The sequence below is a fragment of the Odontesthes bonariensis genome, chromosome 3 (genome assembly GCF_027942865.1).
Source record: "Odontesthes bonariensis isolate fOdoBon6 chromosome 3, fOdoBon6.hap1, whole genome shotgun sequence".
Classification (NCBI taxonomy): Eukaryota; Metazoa; Chordata; class Actinopteri; order Atheriniformes; family Atherinopsidae; genus Odontesthes; species Odontesthes bonariensis.
Genome location: NC_134508.1, coordinates 31,330,606 through 31,351,846, shown reverse-complemented (window position 1 = coordinate 31,351,846; position 21,241 = coordinate 31,330,606). Strand labels below are relative to the sequence as shown.

Below are 21,241 nucleotides of genomic sequence, written 5' to 3'. Positions count from 1 at the left end.
TAGGGCACCTGTTATCCACAATTAATTATCAGTCATTCTTTTACTTGGTGAGAAAACTGAAAAAATGTTTTGAAAACGTTTAGCTTTAGCTTTTCCTACAGTTCGTGCCTCATCTCAGTGTTAATAACCGTGAAAAACAAACCGCACAGTCCGAAAAAAAAACGGGGTTTTACGTTAATGCGTCAGTTACGGTCGGTATTGTCAGCGAAATGTGTTGCTAAGCAACCTATTTACTTAGCTAGCAATGAAGCAAAATACATTTTCCACAGCGAGAGGTGACTTTAAAAACATTGAATAGTTTTATCGTGTTCTACATTTATCACAAGAAAACCCAAACCCTTAATATCGTGCCAACTAAAGGAACTCCATACGAAGGTGTTCAGAAGTCGTGCCTGCCAACGCCTCGGCAATTTCAACTACTGAATCGACTTGCGCAATATGACGTGAATCCTCCCGCCGCTTGGGTCGCTACGTAAAATACGTAAAATCCCAACCTCCTCATATTTTCGTTCTCATATTTCGTCAGTGATGCACTATCCAGCGGCTTCCCCACCACCAGGCATGTCTTCCCCTCTCTACATCGCCTCTGCTTCGTCGCATGTTTCCCCGGTGGTTCCGACTCTTTCCAGCTGAGTGTTCTGAAAGGTTTGGTGTTTGCCCGGCCCACCGAAGCCGGCTGCAGCTGTGCCCCCTTGTTCCTGAAGGCAGTCCCCGTCATGACCTCCTCCTTCTGCGACTCCACTGAAATTCGCTAAATGGGATTCGTGGCTGGCCTGAGGTTTCCACAGCAACTGCCCATCGGCTTCCATTATTTTTCTAATGAGGACAACCACACGGAACTAACACGGTTCCTCGCTGCGCGTCCCTGTTTTTTGGGCTGAATCTCAAGGCGCGTCAAAGGTGAGTTGATTTGGGCTCGTGGCTTTAAAAAAAAAAAAAAAAAAAAAAATGTTTAATTCTTTCACCGAAGCGTAGGGGGATAGATTGAATTTTGACTTACAACCGGGGCTTTTGGTGTGCTGTATTTTTTTTTTGCCTACATCTTCTCTAAACAAAGCGTATGATGCCCCTCGACACAGACTTGCATTTCATTGTTGCACAGGCCATTCAGTCAGTGTGGCTCCCACATTTGGACAGTGCCATTCAGTCTGCCGGGGCTAGGTTGTTGACGGCTTACTACACCCCACAAAACACGAAGCGTAGGCTACGTGCAAGTGTCGTTTTTTGTTTCTTTGTTACGACCCCGAAATGCTCAGGAAAGGCGCAATAAATCGACTGTGGACAGAAAATAAAGCCAACGATGCATCGAAATTCAAAATGGAGCTGTAACAGCACCTGTTTTGATTCATCAGGCCGCATATGCGCTGAATGTGAGCTGTGACAGTCAGAGGAGCATTGTTCCTTTTTATATCCCGATCCCATTCACAAATTCCTGATCGCGTGCCCGATGTGGACCACATCGACAAGCACCGACTGTGGGTGTTCTTATTTATTTTATTTCTTCATTTTCCTTTCCTTCCACAGCTAAATCCATTTTCAGTTTGACAGCTGCCACCCCTGTAGGCAGCAACCACCCCACCCCGTGATTCTTTGAAAGCAGCTTTGCTGACAACTGGTGTTTAATCCCGTGGAAACATGATTTTAATTGTGTGGCTAATCTGTTTACGGTATGGTTTTTTTTTTTGTTTTTTTTTTTGGCTGTTTAGTTCCAGCTCATTTCCATAAGGTAATAGGTTCAGGTTTGTCATGAATGAGATGCCTGAGTCGTGGGAAAGCTCAAAGTCGTATTTTACTACGGGACGACTTTAGATGCTTCATTTGGCAAACATCTGAGTAACGTCAAGGCATCTAGGATTACCAGATTCATTCCTGAAATTACAAATGTTTTGCAAACGGAGATATCACAGGAAGTTGGTCTAAATCGACTAATTTCTTTTATTGGGGGGGGGGGGGGGGGGGGGGCAGTGAAAGATTGACGTTGGGTTTAAAGGGCTGCGCCGAAAAGATCATTTCCCTCATCGATTAATCCATCAGCTGTTTTCTCAATCAATTATGTGGAGAGCAGATATTTAAAACGCTCATTAGACGTCTCCGAAACCCAAGGCTGCGTCTTCATTAGTCTTGTTTTTGATTAGTTAATAGTTGGAGGAAAATATGAGAGAGAAACCTAGAAATGTCTCAAGTTTGTGTATTGATTGACTTATTGATTCATCAGCTAATTGTTGCAGTAATTGTCAAACAAGCTTTTGTGTATTTGACAGAATGCCTCCTAGGATGTAACACGTGGTACAAACAGATATTTTAGGAGAAGAGCAAATAGCACAAATAAAAGTCTTTATTTTTTTTTAAACACATGATCTTGTAAACCAACACGACTTTGCCGAGTTAATCACTTGTGTCGCCTCTGACATAACACACCCTTCATGTCATGTACAATTAATCATGCTGTGGCAGCCGCCCCTTGTTGCCTGGATCACTGGCTGCCTGAGCTTTCAGTCAGAGATGGACGGAAGTGGGTTTTATCAGCTGAGTGCTTCAGTCCTCCTCTCTTCCTTCTCCAGTTGTTCTTTCTTTTTGCGTTTCCTGTGTGTGTCTGCCAGAGGCAAGATGAGATGGCACGGCGGAGCCAACCCAGGCTCGTGCTCTTTATTCTCCAGCAGGTTAATGATGAAAACATCTGGGGGCAAAGACGGTATAGTTGCAATCATGAAAATGAATATGGAACATAACTAGTCTGCATTTTCCTTATTTGGCCTTCTTTTAAATCAGCTGCTCTCCTTCTCCTTCTCTCCCTCTGACCCCGGCTAAAGATGATCAGTTTTATATGTATGTGAACAACATTGTTTCATGTCCGTGTGCAGCTTTTAGCGAGATAAGGCGGTGACACTAATGGGCATATTTGCTCGTGTTTTGATCTCGAGGAACCATCGCTTTCTCGCCTCCCTCCCAAGGGCAAACTGTAATTTCCCCATTGAGCTGAAACATTGGCTCGAGCGTCTTCACTCTGCAGCACGGAAGCAACTGTTACCGTCTGTTGTGACTCAGTGAGGTTTGTCGCAGCCAAATGTGCAACTAGTCTGCTCAGCTTCACATGGGGAATGTTGATCAGGGTGGCCAAATGTGAGAATGAGGGAGATTTTTGTCTTGTAATTAACCTAAGCGACATCAACCTCGCAGTACCAAAACATTACCAACACATTTTTAATCATTTAAACTTTGATGGTTGTGGACCAGGGGTTTCCAAAGATTCCGAGTTCCCATCCTAAATCACAACCCCCAGACCTTTTTAAAAACGGTGTTTTGAAACGGAATCATCATTTTGTCACAAACTGGGGAAACTCTGGAGAAACGCTTGCTTCCTGGCTGGTTCGTATTATGTGATAAAAGAAAAAAATGTTAAAGTAAATTATACTCTGTCGATCATTAGAGTGACAACATTAAAAAGGTCTACACCCAGAACATTATATTGACAGCTGATTATTAAATATTTAGGGTAATATTCATGACTTTAATACACTGAATTAGCAGATGCTTATATCCAAAGGGACTTATAAGAGATGAACACATTTAGGGCAAAGTGGCATTCAGTATCTTGTCCAAAGACTCTTCAACATGTGTATTGAACTAGTATGCGATTGGACCTGTAACTTCCCTATTGTTGGATAGCTCCTGAGCTACAATCACAGCATAGAGGATGCATTTACTTTGTCAGGCCCTGTACTTGCTGTGAGGAGATTCCTTCCTGCAGTCCCTCAGTCACTCGAAGCTAATATACGGCTTCAGCTGTCTTTGTCTGATAAAGTGGATATCTTCAAAGGCCTCGTCGTAGAAAATTCCTTCCTTGTTTCCCCAGACAATGGCTCTTTGTTGAGCTGTGGTTTACAGACAGAGAAAGTGGGGCTGTGAGTGTAGAGAATGCCTTTTATAAAAGATTAAGACTAAAACCAACTCTATTAAAATGAACAAGTTTACGGGCTTATTGTTTGGATTGTATAGCTCAAGCTAAACGGAAACGTGGCGTTCAAACTGAAAGGTAGTCTACCAGGAATATCACAGTGGAGGCCCGTAAATTTGGACCTCATCTGGAATCCCTGTATGGCTGCTTATGAAAAAAGATTTCAGTGTATGTGTCGATGAATCAGTAATCTGGAAAGTCAGTTTGGCTCACATGTACCATTAAAATATTGGCTTCCTGTGATAAACTTTCAGGACTCGATAGGTGTTGGGACTTGCCGGCTTGCTTAACCTGCATTCCATCTACAGTAGGTATCTGGGCAATTTTCCTTTTAATTTTTCTCTCTCTTTTCCTCCCCCTTCCCATTATTTCCCAACTTCACGCTCAGCATTCATTTCATGTACAGAGACGGGTCATAGAGTTTATACGACTCAGTCACCACTGTGACGGTGAGAAAGACGCCGGGTAGTGATAAATGTAGAGTCAATATTGAAGTGCTCTTGAACTCCATTGTGGATCTGGGGTAAATACCACTCGGAGCACAGCCTTTGAATAAAGCCTGTATTTTCCGTGATTCGTATCTAATCCTTTAAATCCCTCATCTGGAAACACGAGGGGGGGAATAGTTTATACTGTTTTCTACATTTAGGGGAAAAAACAGCTTAGAAATGTAACATTAGGAAGACACTCTAATTTGCATGCATGGATTAAGTAGAAATGCGTTTTCGTGACATTTATACTGTAGTTTGTAATGAGATGTAAGGTGCAAACCAACAGGGGTTTGATCCTGGAAAGGGATTCTTTTCTTTTGCCTCCAAAAGAACGAAGTTTCTTTGTAATTGCCCGCATGCACACACCATCCTCCTTCATCTCCCTCCTCACTTCCTTCCTCCCATCTCGGCCTCCCGCTGCTCAGGTGCCTGTTCGTGTTGCAGTCGCTGGCAGTCAAAGCAGTGTGGTGCAGTCCAATTCCCCCACATTCCTCTATACTCTTGTTATATGGAAAAACTCGTGGTGACTGAGAGCTCTCCTCCATCTCCTGTTGCTCATTATTTTTCCATCTTTTTATTTCTCCCGCAGTATTTTGCTGGTCGTTTTAACTGTTCGCTACACTTTTGTCTCCGTTCACTCATCCACTCTCCTCCATTTTATCACAGCGTTGGATGGAGTCGCATGTTAGCACTTATTGATATCAGGGCACCATATTAGGAAGAGGCGTGAGGCCCAGCTACAGGCCCAGAGCTCTGTTGTTTACAAATGCAGCCTCTGAGGCTTTTTAAGTACACTCGGGTGTGTGTTGTGTTGGGACACTATGCGCACTTTCTGGCTCTCAACACAGAACTTAATTGTGAGGATGTGAGATTATTCCTAATGAATAATAAATAATCCCAAATCATTTCAAGATTCACAGCATCAGGGTTTTAGTGTTTAGCACATGTCATGTGCTTATCGTAGTGAACTACACATAAGGGAGATGTTACTGTGCTTTGTCCAAATAGATTATATTTCTCTCTAGATTTTCTACAGGATGGCATATTGTTGTGGCCTATGGTTGACATGGGCTTTGAAATATTTACTTGCTGTTTTGTTCCAAACGTAAGACAAAGCGATCTCCAAATTGGATCGTACCATTTCAGCTTCAGTTGAACTGACAATGCATGAACTAACATCTGTCAGCTTCTGTCCCTCTTCCTCGCCTGTGTACTTGCTCGGCCCTGGAGGTTCCTGCAGGAAAACTTGTGGAATTCGTTCCCGTCAGTCCTCAGCTTTCTTCTTCATGCTCACGGTTAGCTAACTTGTATCATGCTCGTGTTCTTGCTCTGCAGTAATTAACAGGGAGTTTCTTTGGCAGTCGTTCAGGGGTCGTGTTGCAGAACTGCGCCACACAGAAGCTTTCAAAAGCATGTTGTTGTTGTTATTTTTCATATATACATTTTTTTTTTTTTTTTTCCATTAAAGTGGGAGTTTTTATTGGCTTCCATGTCTGTAGAAATGCACTGGGAGCTGTGGTCTACCTTTACTTATGTGTGGTGATGTTTTTCTACACAGAGACTTTGCTCTGCTCCTGTATTGTCCTTGTTTCTGTTCATCTCGCTGTGTTCAGGACACTTTTTCAGGCTGCAGCCTTTGGGCAGATGATGTTTGGGCACCATCCAATGACGTTGTGCGAGTTTGAGCAGCATGATACAGCAATCGGTTCAAATTTCTGTCCCCTTTCCACCCCTCTGCTGTGTGATTGTGTACTCGTCACTACGAAGACTTTCATTTAAAGTCCTGCGGTTCAGCTGGACCAGACAAGTTGTTTGCTAACAGTAGCTGAAAATAGTTGCATGGTATGCCTTATACAAGGTGCTGTTTGCTTCCACATATATTACCTCTTGGCCTGATTTTATTTAATGAACTAATTTGATTATTCTGAGGACTTAACACAAAATGTCACCGAAGGAGTGTTTGAAACTATGAAAGTTTAAATTGGACACACTCTAAATTCAGTGTTATTTTTCTTATAGTTAATGTACAAATTCTGATCATATGAATTTGGATATCTAATATTATATCCGCTGATCATCAAGCATATCACACTTGTGTTGCAGTTTTTTTACTTATTCACACATCTGGGGATTCACTAACCTAATGTTGCGTATGCATTGATGAAATCGCAATAACAGATTTCACATTTTCTCTCTTCAGATTTTCTTTTGCATTCACTCCACAGAAATATCTTACTTTTAATACCATTGTATTCATGTTTCTAATTGATTCTGGAAGTATGCCGACTAACATCAGATGAGTGGGGGAATCAGTCGGTGGTGACATGTCAGGACTGAGGTCCTCAGCTTTAGGAACGCGATCTCGAGTAAGAAATCGCCTCTTTGATTGCATCGACTGTCTGAACACAGGTGATGTACAGGTGCCCGTGTCACTCATTAAAACCACCTAGCATATCAGTGTGGTAGTCCACTTTGCCTCTATGTAAATGCATACATTAACCCCTGAGTGAACCAGATTACACCCTGGCAGAGGTTGAATCAAACCTTGCACGACTGTATGCGCTCAGAAATGTGCTCATTCTCGTGCGCAGTTTGCACTCAGAAGCTTATCCTCCTACACATTTGCACAGTAGGATCCTGCCTTGGCGTTGAGAATCTCCATACCTGTGTAATTATGTTATGCTCACGCATCACACTTTAAACACCCACTAAGCCTCAGCTGTCCATGCAGTTCACAACATCCACCTACACATTCTTTTTAGAGCTACAGCCAGTTCCTTCCTCCCTGTCTGTTAATAACCCTCCTCTGTCCTGTCTGTCAGACTCACGAAAGTGTGTGTTGGAAACACTCACAAGGCTATATGCATGTATTGGAAAAAAGGATGTGAGACACAACTGTGCTTGGCTGTTGGTGTGCAGTTGAGCCTCCTTTCCCAGAGGCCAATGAACAGCTGCTAATGCACATGAACATGCACACCTACACACATGCATACACTCTGTCTGGAACTGAGAGCGCTTCTGTTCAGAGAGGAACAAGAGCGTTTCATGTGTGTGTGACTGTCTCTGTTTCAGCTGGCCTGAAATAGCTGGTCCGCACAGTGACTCATTCCACGCTGCCCGGAGGGGAGGAACGGACTGGTGTGTGAGCAAGGCACTCCAGCTTTCTGTGGGTGCACTTGACTGTGTGGGCTTGTTTGTCTTTGTACCCTTGATGACAGCGCACTCTTGACTTGTTGCAGTTATCCAGACATAACAGTACAATACAACACGTTTGTGTCCTTGTCAACTCAACAGCTTTAACAATCGGCCGCAGTGCGTCCATTGGCTCCTCTTGTTTGAAGCTTTGTTTTTCTTGTTGATGCTTATTGATTCAGACTAGATTTAATCAAACAGAAATAACCTTGAATGTACTGCATTGTGTGTCGTTTTGTATGTGTTCCGCTCTCTGTGTTTGCTAACGCTGTTGTTTTAGGTTCTAACCGAACCTGGAATATCACCAGTGACGCTCTACGGTGGGTTAGGAGAGCTAAAGTGAATGTGAAACTCACACTGCACACTTATAAGAAGAAATTTAATTGGAGAAGGATGAACAAATGGGAAACGGGACCAGTTCCTGTCCCTGAATTCAGCAGTTTTTAAATTCTATTTATTTGAATTGATAGTTGTGCATAATTAACAGTTAGCTTTTGAAAGGTGGTATTTTTAAGGTGGATAGTAACAACGCGACCTTACGTCTTAAGTACTGCATTCTTAATCATGGCTGGCTCTCGTCCCAGGTCTGCACATGGGGGCGGGCAAGAGCAAGCCCAAGGAGCTAGGCCAGCGCTCCATGAGCTTAGATGGTACCATAGGCACGGGCTCAGACGGCGGGCCCTTCCACCACCTGGGCCCCGCCCAGCAGACGCAAACTCCCAACCGAAGCCCTGCCGTCGGGACAGGCAGGCGGGTGCCTCAAGGGCAGCACCACCATGCCCCAACTAATACTCCTGAGCTGGCTCTCTTTGGAGGGGTGGATCACACAGGAACTATCACGTCGCCACAGAGAGGACCTCTGGCAGGTAAGAAACACATTCTGAAACTGGTTTGGTATGACAGAGTGAGGAAGGTTTATTTATATAGCACTGTTTAGCAGCAAAGCACAACAGTGCTATATCTGGGACATAAAGGTATGCTACTGGATATTTGAATTTCCCCTTGGGGATGGATAAAGTTTATATCCATCTATTTATCTATCTGGACAATTCTGAAAAGCTACAGAAATAGTTTTGTAAAGAAAGTTAGATTATGCATGATAAACATCCAAAGTAGAAAGAAGACTAAGAAGTAATTAAAGAATTAAGAGAAACAAGATCCTAGTGTATTGTGAGATCTTAACAAATGTCCCTAAATATAACTCAAACATAAATATTTAAAGCCCTGATGTGAAGGAACTGAGCAGCCGGTGCGCCCATCCAATACATGTACCTGCTCATAACTCTCTGTATAATCGTAGAGCTTTAGAAAGTGCTGCATAGCAGGTTTTGTTGTTTCCTGGCTGCCGGCTGTGTGTAAATAAATCTGAGGACCAGATTCAATAAGATCCGGTGATGAATTTTGATTTATGAGTCACTTGTTTTCAGTTTGAGATCACAAGTGTCCTTTCACAGTGAGTCACACAGTAAAACATTTGAGAGCTTTTTTCCACCCACCATCTTATAACCAAACTTAAAAACTTCTCTTTGAGTTATTACCAACATGTCTATGATTTACTTTGATGTTTAAGCTGTCTAGACCAGCCAGATGGTTGGGTTAATGTTACTCCATCCAGAGAGCAATGGCCTGCTGGTCTATCAGAAACAGTTCTGCTAACTGCTGCCTCCCGTCATGCATCTAATGAGCCAATCAACGATTGGCTGGAGAATTCACTGGTTTAGATAATGGGGTCATTAAACAGAAGGCATAGAAATCTGCTCAGGAAATAGAAAACCATTAATATGGTGGCTTTGTCCTTCAACAATGATTGCTCAAAGGCCATCTGAAGATCAATATTTTTCATTACGGCCCGGCAAATTGTTCACTACAGAGAGATCGCAGGAGCAAAATAACATAACGAATAATGAGTAAGGTTATGAGGAAGTGCCCTTCATTCACTTTGTGGTGGCTTGAATTACATTTATACAAAATTAATATATGTCACTGTGTGGTTTCTTCAAGGAGGTGTCACTACATTTGTGGCACTGTATGACTATGAGTCAAGGACGGCGTCTGATCTGACCTTCAGGAAAGGCGACCGGCTGCAGATTGTCAACAACACGTAAGAATCAACAGTCATCCGTCTCTTTTGCACCGATGCCACGATTAATATTTGAATGAACAGATGTCTTTACGCTCACACATTTACATTTGAATAAACACAGACAAACATGGTCAGAGTCAGGGCTGGTTACTGTGGAGATTCCTCCCATCTGTGTACTAAAGCAGAAGACAATGGCTCTTTGCTGATGCATTACTGTATGTTCCTTTGGGGCAACTGCCATCATCTTGATATTTAAGACACTTTACAGAGAGCCCGTCACACTGAGATGTACGCTCGGATAACTTTCCAACACGGACAAAGCCAAAAAATGTGGGATTTTTGTTTTTTCTAATGGAATGAGGCACGTGTTGAAGTCTGTCTGTGCTGTGATGTCATTCAAATGGAGGGAACAGGACACATTCAAGATGAAGCATTATATATGTTGTTTTCAAGCTAAAGTCATTGGAGCAAATTTCCAAACAGGTGTTTAGAATCAGAGCAATTCTGTTTAGTTTTTTTCTGTGTATTTTTTCCATAACTTTCTGCCATAAGTCTGCTCTGCTGTTCTTGCTTCTATAGTCTGGCTCTACACAGTAGGGCTGTAAAAGAGTAATATTTCACTTTGTTACCAGTACATTGGTACAATGTCTACATTTATTCACTGCACGGAAAGTTTTGTATACATTTTTCCGTTTTTAATTCATTGAAGTTTGGGAATTTGTGGAAAGGAAATGACGACCATGAAGTATTTCCACGATTGTCCCGTATGAGCATAAGAAGCCACACTAAAATGGAAAGTGGACCTTAGAACAGCCCTGCTGTGTGGTCCCACAGCATATCCAGCTCGTCTGCTCTCTGTCTGTGCTGCTTGCCTTGCTGTGTCTCCTTGCTGTGTTTTGATGTGTCTGCTGTATCTGTTATCTCTCCCCCTCTCTCTTCTTTTCTCATGCTTCATGGTTTCTTCTAGGAAAAAGTACAGCTTCAGGTCAGTAACATTTAATGCCATTTATATAAAAAAAAAACGCCTCATGCAACCTTTTGTTCGGTCCCTTTGCTGATACATGTATTTGTCTGACCGAGCTCACAGTCTAATTGTGATTATTAGGTTAAAAGGTGAAGAATTTCGGCCTGCTTGTGGTCTGTGTATTGAGCAACGGGTCTAAAGAGCTGGAATGTAAACTAAGGGACTGCAGGCAGAATAAAAGGTTACCTGTGTCTATTTCCTATTTCAACAATGAGGTTTTTTGCACCTCATTCTGGTAACTTGGGTGTGGGATTAGGTTTATTTTTTAATATGTATCCAATTTTTTGTTTCACTATTCCTATGTTAAGGCCACAATGACTTTGAGTTCAATGATATGGAAGTTGTTTGGAACTTGTAATAAGAAATCTGGATTGTTCATCAGACCATGAGATGCAAATATTGGCTATTGGATTTTATTGGATACAAAATACATGCAAAAACAAAACCAGCATGGAGTTATTGTACACTGTAGCCTAAATCCTCTGCTACTTGTCCCTTATAGATGCATGCCATACTAAAAGAAAAGACAGCTGTCATTGTAAAGACTTTAGCTCAGGAAGCGCAATAACTTGGATCATTTTATGTAGACAAAATTTACAGATGTGCCTCGAGCACGTCAAATGCAGCGGGGTGGTGTTTTACTATTTTCCCCTAAATGACTTGCGTGACGGTGTAAGAAACATGCATTACTGAAACAAGCATTACTGTAAAGAGAACATTGATAAAGTTACAATCTAAAGAGCACATATTACTTGCTGCTAATAGACACAGAGCCAGTCAGCTAACCGTGGCTTCTGCTAAATATTCAAATGGATCGTTCTCATGCTTTGCCGTAAACACCAGGAAGCAAGTCATTGTTGTGGTGATGGATGACATGGCATTAATCTATCCATGTCCCCCAAACTTATTGCAGGTAGAGGCAGTTTGTAGCTGTGAAAGCATAGCTGTAACTGCTCATCCAAACCGCTTCCTCTGCAGCACACCCACTAAGTTGGTTTGAGACCAGATGGAGGGGTTGTCATATAAAGAAAAAACATGTGTGCGCACACAAATGTCAAAAGTTCATATTTTATTGGGTTAAAAGGTAGATTTTTTTTTTTTAGATGTTTGAGAGTCGAAGAAAAAGCAAGTCACAAAACTCGGCACAGCCCATGTCAAAGTCACTGTTGTGCTGCATGTGTGTTGGTAACAGACCAGTGGAAAAACACAGCAATTTGAACTGATTGCTATGTTCTCGAAACACTCACACATACACACCCTCTGCCTAAGTTTTGGAGCTCAAAAACATCCTGAATACAGCCTAAATGAAAATAAAGGAGGAAGATTTAAGCAGAGGGCAGGTTGTCCGTAAAGAAATGCACCCTCACACACTTGTGGTGGGTCATAAATTGAAAGGGATTACTTTTTTCTTTTGACTTTGGAGAATTCTGCCTGGTCTGTCTTTGAGTGTTTGTTTTTTCCCCCTAAATTAAATATGGTATTTCCATATTAACAAGAATAAACTAAAATGCCTATTAATAACTATCAAGTGTTTGCCTGGTCATTTTGCTCTGTTTGATATTGACTATCTTGCTCTTTCTTTTTATCTTCTACCTTCAGAGAAGGGGACTGGTGGCTCGCTCGTTCTCTGACGACGGGAGAGAGTGGTTATATCCCCAGCAACTATGTGGCTCCGTCTGACTCCATCCAAGCAGAAGAGTACGATATCAACTCTTTGTGTCAATCCTTTAGTTGGTTTTGCTCATACACATTTGAAAGTTGTTTCCAGTGCTGAGCCTGACTGTGTGTAGTTGTGTTCTGTATGCGCTGTGGTGATGCATGCATGGCGAGGCCACGTTTACAGGTAGAATGTTGCAAGTACAGACAAGGTATTTTCATGCATGCGTAGCCCTGCCTGCCTGTACCAGCAGCTCAGCAGCAGCTTCTCTCTGATCTTCCCCTCTGTGGCAGGTGGTATTTTGGGAAGATCACTCGGCGTGACTCAGAGAGGCTTCTACTGAACCTGCAGAACAGACGTGGAACCTTCCTGGTGAGGGAGAGCGAGACAACTAAAGGTGAGAAAGCAGACTGAATGAATCACTCCAGCGGCTACAGTAATTATGATCCATTATAAGACCTAGTTGGGACCATAATGATGTATTAAATCAGTCACTTTAACATATGTCAGCCTTTTTCAGACCATAGAAGCTGACAGAAGTTTTAAAGACACAAAGTGTTGCTTAAAGAGCAAAAACGAAAAGTTGTGTATTACATTGTGAGATGTAATAAGAAAAAGCTCAGCGTCAAGTTTAGAGCTGCAGCAATTAGGCGGATTCTGGAGGGAAAAAAAAGATAATAATTATTGAGAGCTCCTTAAATTGCTGAATTGCTTCATTTTCAAGCCAAGCAGTTACAGTCTCTGATTCCAGCTTCTTAAATGTGACGATTCCCTGACTGTCCATGTCAAACTAATAGTATATTGGATATCTTAAGGTTTTTGTTCATTTTAATTGGAAAAAACAAGCAGACATCTTTAAGCCTGATGGTGTTTTTTTTTTTTCTCCACTTTTTTTTTTTTACAGATTTCATTGAATCAATAGTTAATGAAAGAAAATATCCTGATAAGTCGATACTGAGATCAGTTATGAGTTCCAGCTGTAGTGAAGTTGTATTACAGAGCTGCAGTCATTCATTTCTGTTTCACGCTAGCGTAAAATGTTGGGACAATATGCTTAGATTTTACAAGAAAACGCAAAAGATGTTCGTTTTTTTTTTTTTTTTTTTTTTACAAAGCATGTGTGAAAAAAGGACGTAATGACGCACTCTTAATCTCTAGAGTTTACACTGTGGAGCGGATGTGATTCGCTTTGAAATGAGATCTTCAGGGACTTAATTTGAAAGAGACAGAACCTTGTAATTAAGTTATTTGTTGGCTTTCACAGAGGCCTGTGGTGCAGTAGCTTTGTTCTTTGAGCTTTTGACAGAGTTTTGCGTCCTTCTCTGAAAGTCTGCAGTCAGATCTAGTCCCTGTGACGTAGATGGACTCTTCAGGGGGCTGTTTTTGGGAGAGTGTGGAAGGGAAAAGGAAAAGAGTGAAGTGGGTTGGACTTGTGAATGAATAGGGGTGAATCACTCTGCCAGAACTAGGTCAACCTTGGAGGGTGCTAGAGTTCCCTCTGGCTATAAGTCTCTGTTCCCTCGCCATACTCGGGCTGTGAGAGGAGTGGTAGAGAGGCATAAAGGGGGGGCAGAACTGTACTGGGGCAAGTCACAGGAATGGGGGGGGCAGGAGGAGCTCTGGCAGAAGATGCATTGCCTTTGGGTGCATTCTGTATTAGATGTCAGATTCGAAGTTCACAGTTTGACAGAGATGAGCAGGAGTACGCCACTGACATGTTGTACAAAGCGTTCGTCATCTTAGACAGTACCATGAATATGATTCCAATATGGCTCAAGCTTAAACAGCAAGTTGTGCACATCCGTGGTAGAGAAGTGTTTGTGCAACTCATCGTTCTTACCAGAAAACTTTGGAGTTGAACTTGAAGTGTGGGGGGTTAGGATGATGGAGTAGGGCTGCACTGATAATGTCGATATTTGCGGTGGATATACTTTGGGAAGTGTGTATTTTCTGCCCTAGATTTTCTTTCTGACAAGGGAAGTAGAGTGAACATCAATCAGCAAACCTTCAGATCAAAGACGATGGATTCTTATTTTTTTTTTTCACAGTGGAGTAGCCTCTTTGTCTATAGCTTAGACTTGTTAAGACGGTTTAGTCCTTTGAATCCCCTGCTAAATCACATTTTTACAAGATATCCGTCACATTTGTATTATCTCTTTTTAATTTAATGTATTAGTCCTTTTAATCTTTTATCTGTAATGAATCTCTATAAATTTACAACAGTTTCTCACCGTTTTATATAATTATTGTAAAAAACAAGTAGATATTCCTCCCTGGCATGCAGATTGACAGTTATCGTGGCTAATAAACCAATAATGATTCTGTAGATGACTGTAATTCAACACAAACTCACTCGCCACTTAGTCTAGTATAGTCTGCAGCTCCACACGTGTCTGGAAAGTTCCAGTTTTATTATAACAAAGCTTATAAATGTAAACTGAAATGATGTGCATGCTCTGTCACACTGAGGAGTTATGTGTTGTTCTAAAATGTTTACAGCTCAGTTGCACAGGTTGTATTTTATTTATTTATTCATAACCATCATGTTAGATTAGCACAGACCATGGCTGCAGTGTGTGTTGCCAGTTTGATGATTATCCTTGTTGCTGGGGAGGAAATGTTAGTTTGAGAAGCAGAAACTGATTGGCTGAGTAAACCTGGGATGCCATCAGATGGCACTTCTTTTTTTTTTTTTTTTTTTCCTTTTTCCTTTTTCCTTATTTACTGAGTTAAATGGCCCATAAGGATCTGAGTGGCAGCCATGATAAGAGCCGGTCAAATTCTCCGAGTGCTTTGGAAAGGAGGTGCCGTCCCTCCTTTGTTATCTTCTTTAGCGTTTAAGAAAGTACGAGGAGATGGGGCCATCTCACATTTCCTCCACTTTCAGAGCACTGCTTGATTATTTTCATACAGTTGTACTAACTTGGATTCATGTAGCTAAATATGAGGGCACTAATGTGAGTGTTAGCAGTGAATGTTGCTTTTTTTAAAGTTTCCAACCATGGTAATAAAGTAATAATTTAGATTATATCGTATAATATGATATATTTAATAGGCCACTGTCTCTCTGAAACAACATAAGGCCGAGTGATAGTGATCCTTATGAATTCCACCCACTCTCTTTCCTCGACCCTATGAAGGTTTTCATCAGGTTTTAGTGTTTAGGAAGACACAAAGGGTCATTTTTCTCTTTTTTGACTATCTGAGCATACCCCCAATTAAAGAGAGGCTTTACTTCTGCCAAACTGGGTCCATGCAATGCTGTGATAAAGAGTAAAGTTTGAATTTTAAGTTAATATTCTGTAATATTTATAGGTTCATTGAATTAGAAAAATATACTTTATTTGATTTCAATTCTAAAGCTTTTACATATATTAAGCCCAGAATCGATCTTGGGTTTCCTCTACTTTTCTTGTGGACTTTTAAATATTAATACTAGCAGGTTTTATTATTTTCATGTCTAATATACTGTGAGATAATGTTAACTAGCGGAACCTCCAGTATCCTGCAGTCAAAAGCTTTAATCCAGGTATTGTGTGCTGTGGTTTTTTGGGAGATTTTTCTTCAGGTCTTTGAAATGCTGTTTTCTTAAAAGCTGCTTTAAAGAAACAAGTTGATGAAAACTGTAACTTTACATGGAAGTGGACAATGAACATGAGGTTGGAGAGCTGGAGATCCAAGGCACAGCTGCACTCAGCAGCTGCCACAGAGGTTCCGAGCCGCCGGGTTTTATTGTCCTCACCTGCCTCTGTCTGTTGTTTTCTCTTGCTCACAGGGGCATATTGCCTGTCAGTGCTGGATTATGACAACACCAAAGGCCTGAATGTTAAACATTACAAGATCAGGAAGCTGGATAGCGGAGGTTTCTACATCACCTCCCGCACGCAGTTCACCAGCCTACAGCAGCTAGTCTTCCACTACCGCAGTGAGTACATAAACCGTGTTGATGGCTAACAACACTGCTGGCCCTAACCTGCCCTTTCACTTACTCTTGTTTTCACTATTTCAGAGCACTCTGATGGGCTGTGTCACGCTCTAACAGACGTGTGTCCAGTGGCTAAACCTCAGACGCAGGGTCTAGCCAGGGACGCTTGGGAGATTCCTCGAGAGTCACTGCACTTGGACCTTAAACTGGGACAGGGGTGCTTTGGAGAAGTCTGGATGGGTAAGAGTCCCTCACACACCATATCAGATTGATCGGGTGTGCTTTGAATAAACAACCTTGAAGCATCATTAATAAATCTCCAATAGGTGGTGATATCTCAAACCCAAAATAACCATATTCAGTACTTTATTGAAGTAATACATTGTGTTTATCCTCTGTCTGCCTGGTTTTTGACAGGTACATGGAATGGCACAACGCGGGTCGCCATTAAGACCCTAAAGCCTGGCACGATGTCTCCAGAGGCCTTTCTTCAGGAAGCACAGGTCATGAAGAAGCTGAGGCACGAGAAGCTGGTCCAGCTATACGCTGTAGTGTCTGAGGAGCCCATCTACATTGTGACAGAGTATATGAGCCAAGGTAACACAGGATGTGACTAGGGCTGGTTAGAAAACCTTAATGCTTGGACAGACTTATTATGGTGTTTGTTGCTCTTGATCAGCAGTTGAGAATGTTTGTGTGCAACTGCAGCTTTTATAACTATAATATTTTTGATCTCCCCTCAGGTAGCTTACTGGACTTCCTTAAAGGGGACTTAGGGAAGATGCTTCGCCTTCCACAGCTGGTAGACATGTCCGCTCAGGTAAACTATTAAAAATTGGTTTATTGTGTTCTTGTCTGTGTTGAAATTGAATGAAAACTGCAAAACAACTGTCCTGTCTGCTATCAGATTGCTGCAGGCATGGCTTATGTGGAGAGGATGAACTACGTCCACAGAGATCTGCGTGCTGCCAACATCCTGGTAGGAGACAACCTGGTGTGTAAGGTGGCTGACTTTGGTCTGGCAAGACTCATTGAAGACAACGAGTATACTGCAAGACAGGGTAAGTCTTCACCTCACATATATGATATAGCCACAGCAGCTCTTATGTGAGCCACGAAGAATTGTAAGCTTGGTTAGAAATTTAAAAAATGATAACCTTTTTAATTCTCAATGTTAGGAGCCAAGTTCCCAATCAAATGGACAGCACCAGAGGCAGCTCTGTACGGTCGTTTCACTATTAAGTCAGATGTCTGGTCCTTTGGCGTGCTGCTTACAGAGCTTGCAACTAAAGGCAGAGTACCGTATCCAGGTAAATGCTCCACTTAACAACAAATATGTCCTGTTCAAACACAAAAAAAATGATGTCAGATGAAAGAAGGACTGAAATGATTTGTCAATTAGCCTGAAAAAGTACTCTCATTGTTTATGGCTGCCAATAACTCTCAGTTTCTCTTTGTGTGGGTTGTATCTTATTGTTCTGTGGCATGCTGGGATGGCCGTTTCTCTAAACTTCTAAACTGTTCATTCGCCAAAGAAAAATGATCAGCAGAACAACTATTTCTGATAAGCATCTCTCACAACCATTGGCAGTGCAGATCCACTCATCAAACCCATTACATTTACTGTAAAAGGACTTCCTGTTTGTCTTGGCAGGTATGGTAAACCGCGAGGTCCTGGACCAGGTGGAGCGTGGCTACAGGATGCCTTGTCCAGCAGAGTGTCCCAGTTCCTTGCACGAGCTCATGCTTTCCTGCTGGAGGAAGGATTCAGAAGAGAGGCCTACATTTGAGTACCTGCAGGGCTTCCTAGAGGACTACTTCACCTCCACAGAACCCCAGTATCAGCCTGGGGAGAACCTATAGAACCACACTGAACTAAACCTGAATGCAGAGGGGAGGGCATCAGCACTGAATGATCTGCACAAACTGACCTCAGCGGAGCGCCTGTTGGAGGATCTGAGCCTGTGAAACTCATCTGTGAGGAACTTCTTCAGTGGAAGCAAAACTGAGATAAAAACTGGAAGAAGTCTCCTTGTGTGACATAAATGAACTGCCACAAAAGAACCTGGAGAACACCCCACCCCCCCCCATTCTACAAGCTCTCACCCATGTTCTCCTGAGTAGAAGCTGTTAAAGGAGAACTTTTGCTGGGGAGACTCTGGCTCAGATTGAATTAATTAACTAAACTTGTTGGATAAATGTTGAGAGGTGCAACTGGCGTGGGAGGAACCAAATCAGGATCTACAGACAGAGTGAGGGGTTACAGAATAAAGCTCCTGTCAGGGGAGAATATTTCAATGGGGCATGAGCTGTTAAGTGATATCTCCCTTTCATCCCTCCTCTGTTGTCTCTACTCTTGCCTGGTACCTTATCCGCCCACAAACGCGCACTGCCACTGTGGCTCAGGTGCCAAAGGAAAGTCTGTCTCCCTTAATGTTCGTTCTCTCAACTCTGCTTCACTTTCTCTTTTCTGTCTGACTTTCAGGATCTCTCTGCAGTTTTCTCAAGTGCTGCTTCCTCAAAGTGTCTCCAAATAACTCGGCTTTTGAACTCTACTTTGCATCTTCATGCTTACTTGGACTTTGGTTTAAGTGTTTTTTTTCAGTGGCAGACAGAAAGTTTTTTTATTTTACTTAATTGTTTTTCTGTGATTTTGTTTTATTTTCAGTAGACAAGGTTATTAAAATCACTATCATGGTAGTGCCAGGGTAAATGTAAGCGGGTTCTGTAACACTGAAAGTGAGAAAATTTGAACTAACATTTGAGGCCTTTTCTCTCTTGTTTAACCATGCTGGATCCAACCTCTATTAAAAACGATTTTGATGCAGAGAGTCTGAATGCTTGTTGTTTTAATTTAACTTTGATTTATTCCAAATTGGTAGTCGCTTTGAAAATGATCAGCACTGTTGTGGTGGAACTAAAGGGCAGATAAAATTAATGTCAAGCTCAAGTTTCTCAGAAGCATAAATGGGGTGATTTTCATCAAACATTTATGTGACCTACTAAGAGGCTTGTATGACTGCTAAGCCAATAAAATTACTGGCAAATATCCCCCAAAAGAGCCTCTTTGTTTATTTAGTGCCAAACTAAACTAATTTCTTTACTGCTGTCCATGTATATACTGTTTTACATAATGCCCCAGTAAACTAGATATCAGTGAGGAAACAGGACAGATGATCCTTCTACTGTTGCTTAGATACAGATAGTTTTTATTAACTTGTAACACATATAAAATATGCAATCAGGCAGCCCTAATAAAACTGTAATCCTCTGATCAGGTAACCCTAATAAAACTGTGTTTGACCTATTACTATTAAGAGATGATTTTTTTTGTTTGTTTGTTTGTTTGTTTGTTTTTCTAAGCCAGTTAGCAGGCTTTTGTGCCAATCTTCTCTCGACCATTGAGCTGATATTTTTTTACATTTATGCTGTACTGTGCATCAAAATGTGTATGTCCACTCAAGGTTCAGGTGAGGCGCAGGGATCATACATAGACTTCTGAACATTGGTACCAACAATTTTTATTTTTATTTTATTCTATATCTTACTCGCTGTCATACTGTACATACTGTAGCGCTTTAGGGTTGTTGTTTTTTTTGTACCACCTCTGCCACTTTTAAATGGCAGGTATTCATGTTGGGTGTCGCACATTACACAGTGGTTCCGTTTATGATGTAGTTGATACAATCGGAGCTAGTATAAAGGTTTAGAAACCAGTTATCACAACACGAGCCATACAGCAATAAGATATGGTAATCCATGCCCACCAGTATAAAAAAAACCCAAAAAAAATACGATGGCTAATTTCAATGATATCTATGACTGAAACCATAACGAAGACGGAGTTTGGGTTGCGATGTTTGAGTGTGACATGAATAATGTGGTCAAAGATGTATATATTATCTTAAACAAATGACTGTGACTATCATGTAATTTTTTTTGTACAGTTTTTGTTTTATTGCACCTTCATATTGAGGTTTTTTCAGTAACACGCCTGCTCCTTAAATGTTAAAATTGATGAGATGCTACTGCAAACAGGGCTGAAGGAATGTTCTCTTCTTTTTAGTTTTTGACTTTATATAAAATCATAATGTTTGAAACCTCTATATCTGCAAAAGACAATTCAGAATTGGGCTTGAGATAAATGTATATATTTTCCAGGAACACATCAGTGCTGTCCTCTTTTAGACTGGGAATTACCCTGTTTGAGTGGACACACTGAGCCGCCTGTAAGTCATTAGGACAATTGCAGAAGTCAGCAGGCTCATGACAAGCGTGAGTAATGCTGAGGTCAGATTGGATTTTATGTGCTATACTCTATTAAAGAAGTGTCTCATTCTTTTCTTTTTCTCTCGCTCTCTCTCTTTGAAGTTATTTTGTTTCTAAATCTATGCAGTTTCAGTCTTGCATCCCTGCAACTTTTATGGCCATTTTGTTCTAAAGTCAAATTCAATGATCATAAACAGAAGATATGAGCATTTTGTAAGGACTTGTTTCGTCTTTTTTGTTTTGTTCTGATGTAACAGGATTGAGATACGTATCGTGCCACTTTATGTTGATCTTTAAATGTGCAATAAATTATATTTCAAATCTGTTTTGATAAGGGTATATGCTGGTGTGTGTGTTGTCTGAGAACCTGAAAATATGACTTTGTGCATGACAAGCTGCCCCACAGCTCACATGTTTAGAGAAGTACGCAAGTCATGTGATGATCATCAGTTTGAGTTGTCACAATTTCATGGAGAGTTAGGCGTCTGAATCAGGTTAAATGTATGACAGCCTTACTGAATGACTAAATTTTGAAAGGATTGTTGGAGCTAAAGTATAAATAAAAGGTCAAACTGTAGGGGATGGCTGAAGTGGAAGACACCCTAAGAGTATTAGATGAAGTGTAAGCAGCTGATTTCATCTGGA

The 21,241-nt window shown here is 41.4% G+C and overlaps 1 protein-coding gene across 2 annotated transcripts; it reads left to right on the top strand.

Moving 5' to 3' along the window:
* Positions 1–503: 503 nt before the first annotated feature.
* Positions 504–20,921, top strand: LOC142377444 (proto-oncogene tyrosine-protein kinase Src-like). Of its 2 annotated transcripts, XM_075461552.1 has the most exons (13): positions 504–900; positions 8,223–8,504; positions 9,640–9,739; positions 10,689–10,706; positions 12,345–12,443; positions 12,696–12,799; positions 16,178–16,327; positions 16,412–16,567; positions 16,745–16,924; positions 17,071–17,147; positions 17,235–17,388; positions 17,506–17,637; positions 17,982–20,921. In XM_075461552.1, exons 2-13 carry the CDS (start codon positions 8,231–8,233, stop codon positions 18,188–18,190), a joined length of 1,653 nt encoding a protein of 550 aa, XP_075317667.1. In that variant the 5' UTR covers positions 504–900; positions 8,223–8,230; the 3' UTR covers positions 18,191–20,921. The 2 variants fall into 2 exon arrangements, with proteins under 2 accessions (XP_075317667.1, XP_075317668.1); XM_075461553.1 differs by lacking the exon at positions 10,689–10,706.
* The last annotated feature ends 320 nt before the right edge of the window (positions 20,922–21,241 follow it).

Coding starts and splice junctions, on each gene's coding strand:
- LOC142377444 (XM_075461552.1), top strand. CDS start 8,231: ATGGGGGCGGGCAAGAGCAAGCCCAAGGAGCTAGGCCAGCGCTCCATG. Junction 12,444..12,695: donor GACTCCATCCAAGCAGAAGA/GTACGATATCAA, acceptor CCTCTGTGGCAG/GTGGTATTTTGGGAAGATCA. Junction 16,328..16,411: donor GCTAGTCTTCCACTACCGCA/GTGAGTACATAA, acceptor TCACTATTTCAG/AGCACTCTGATGGGCTGTGT.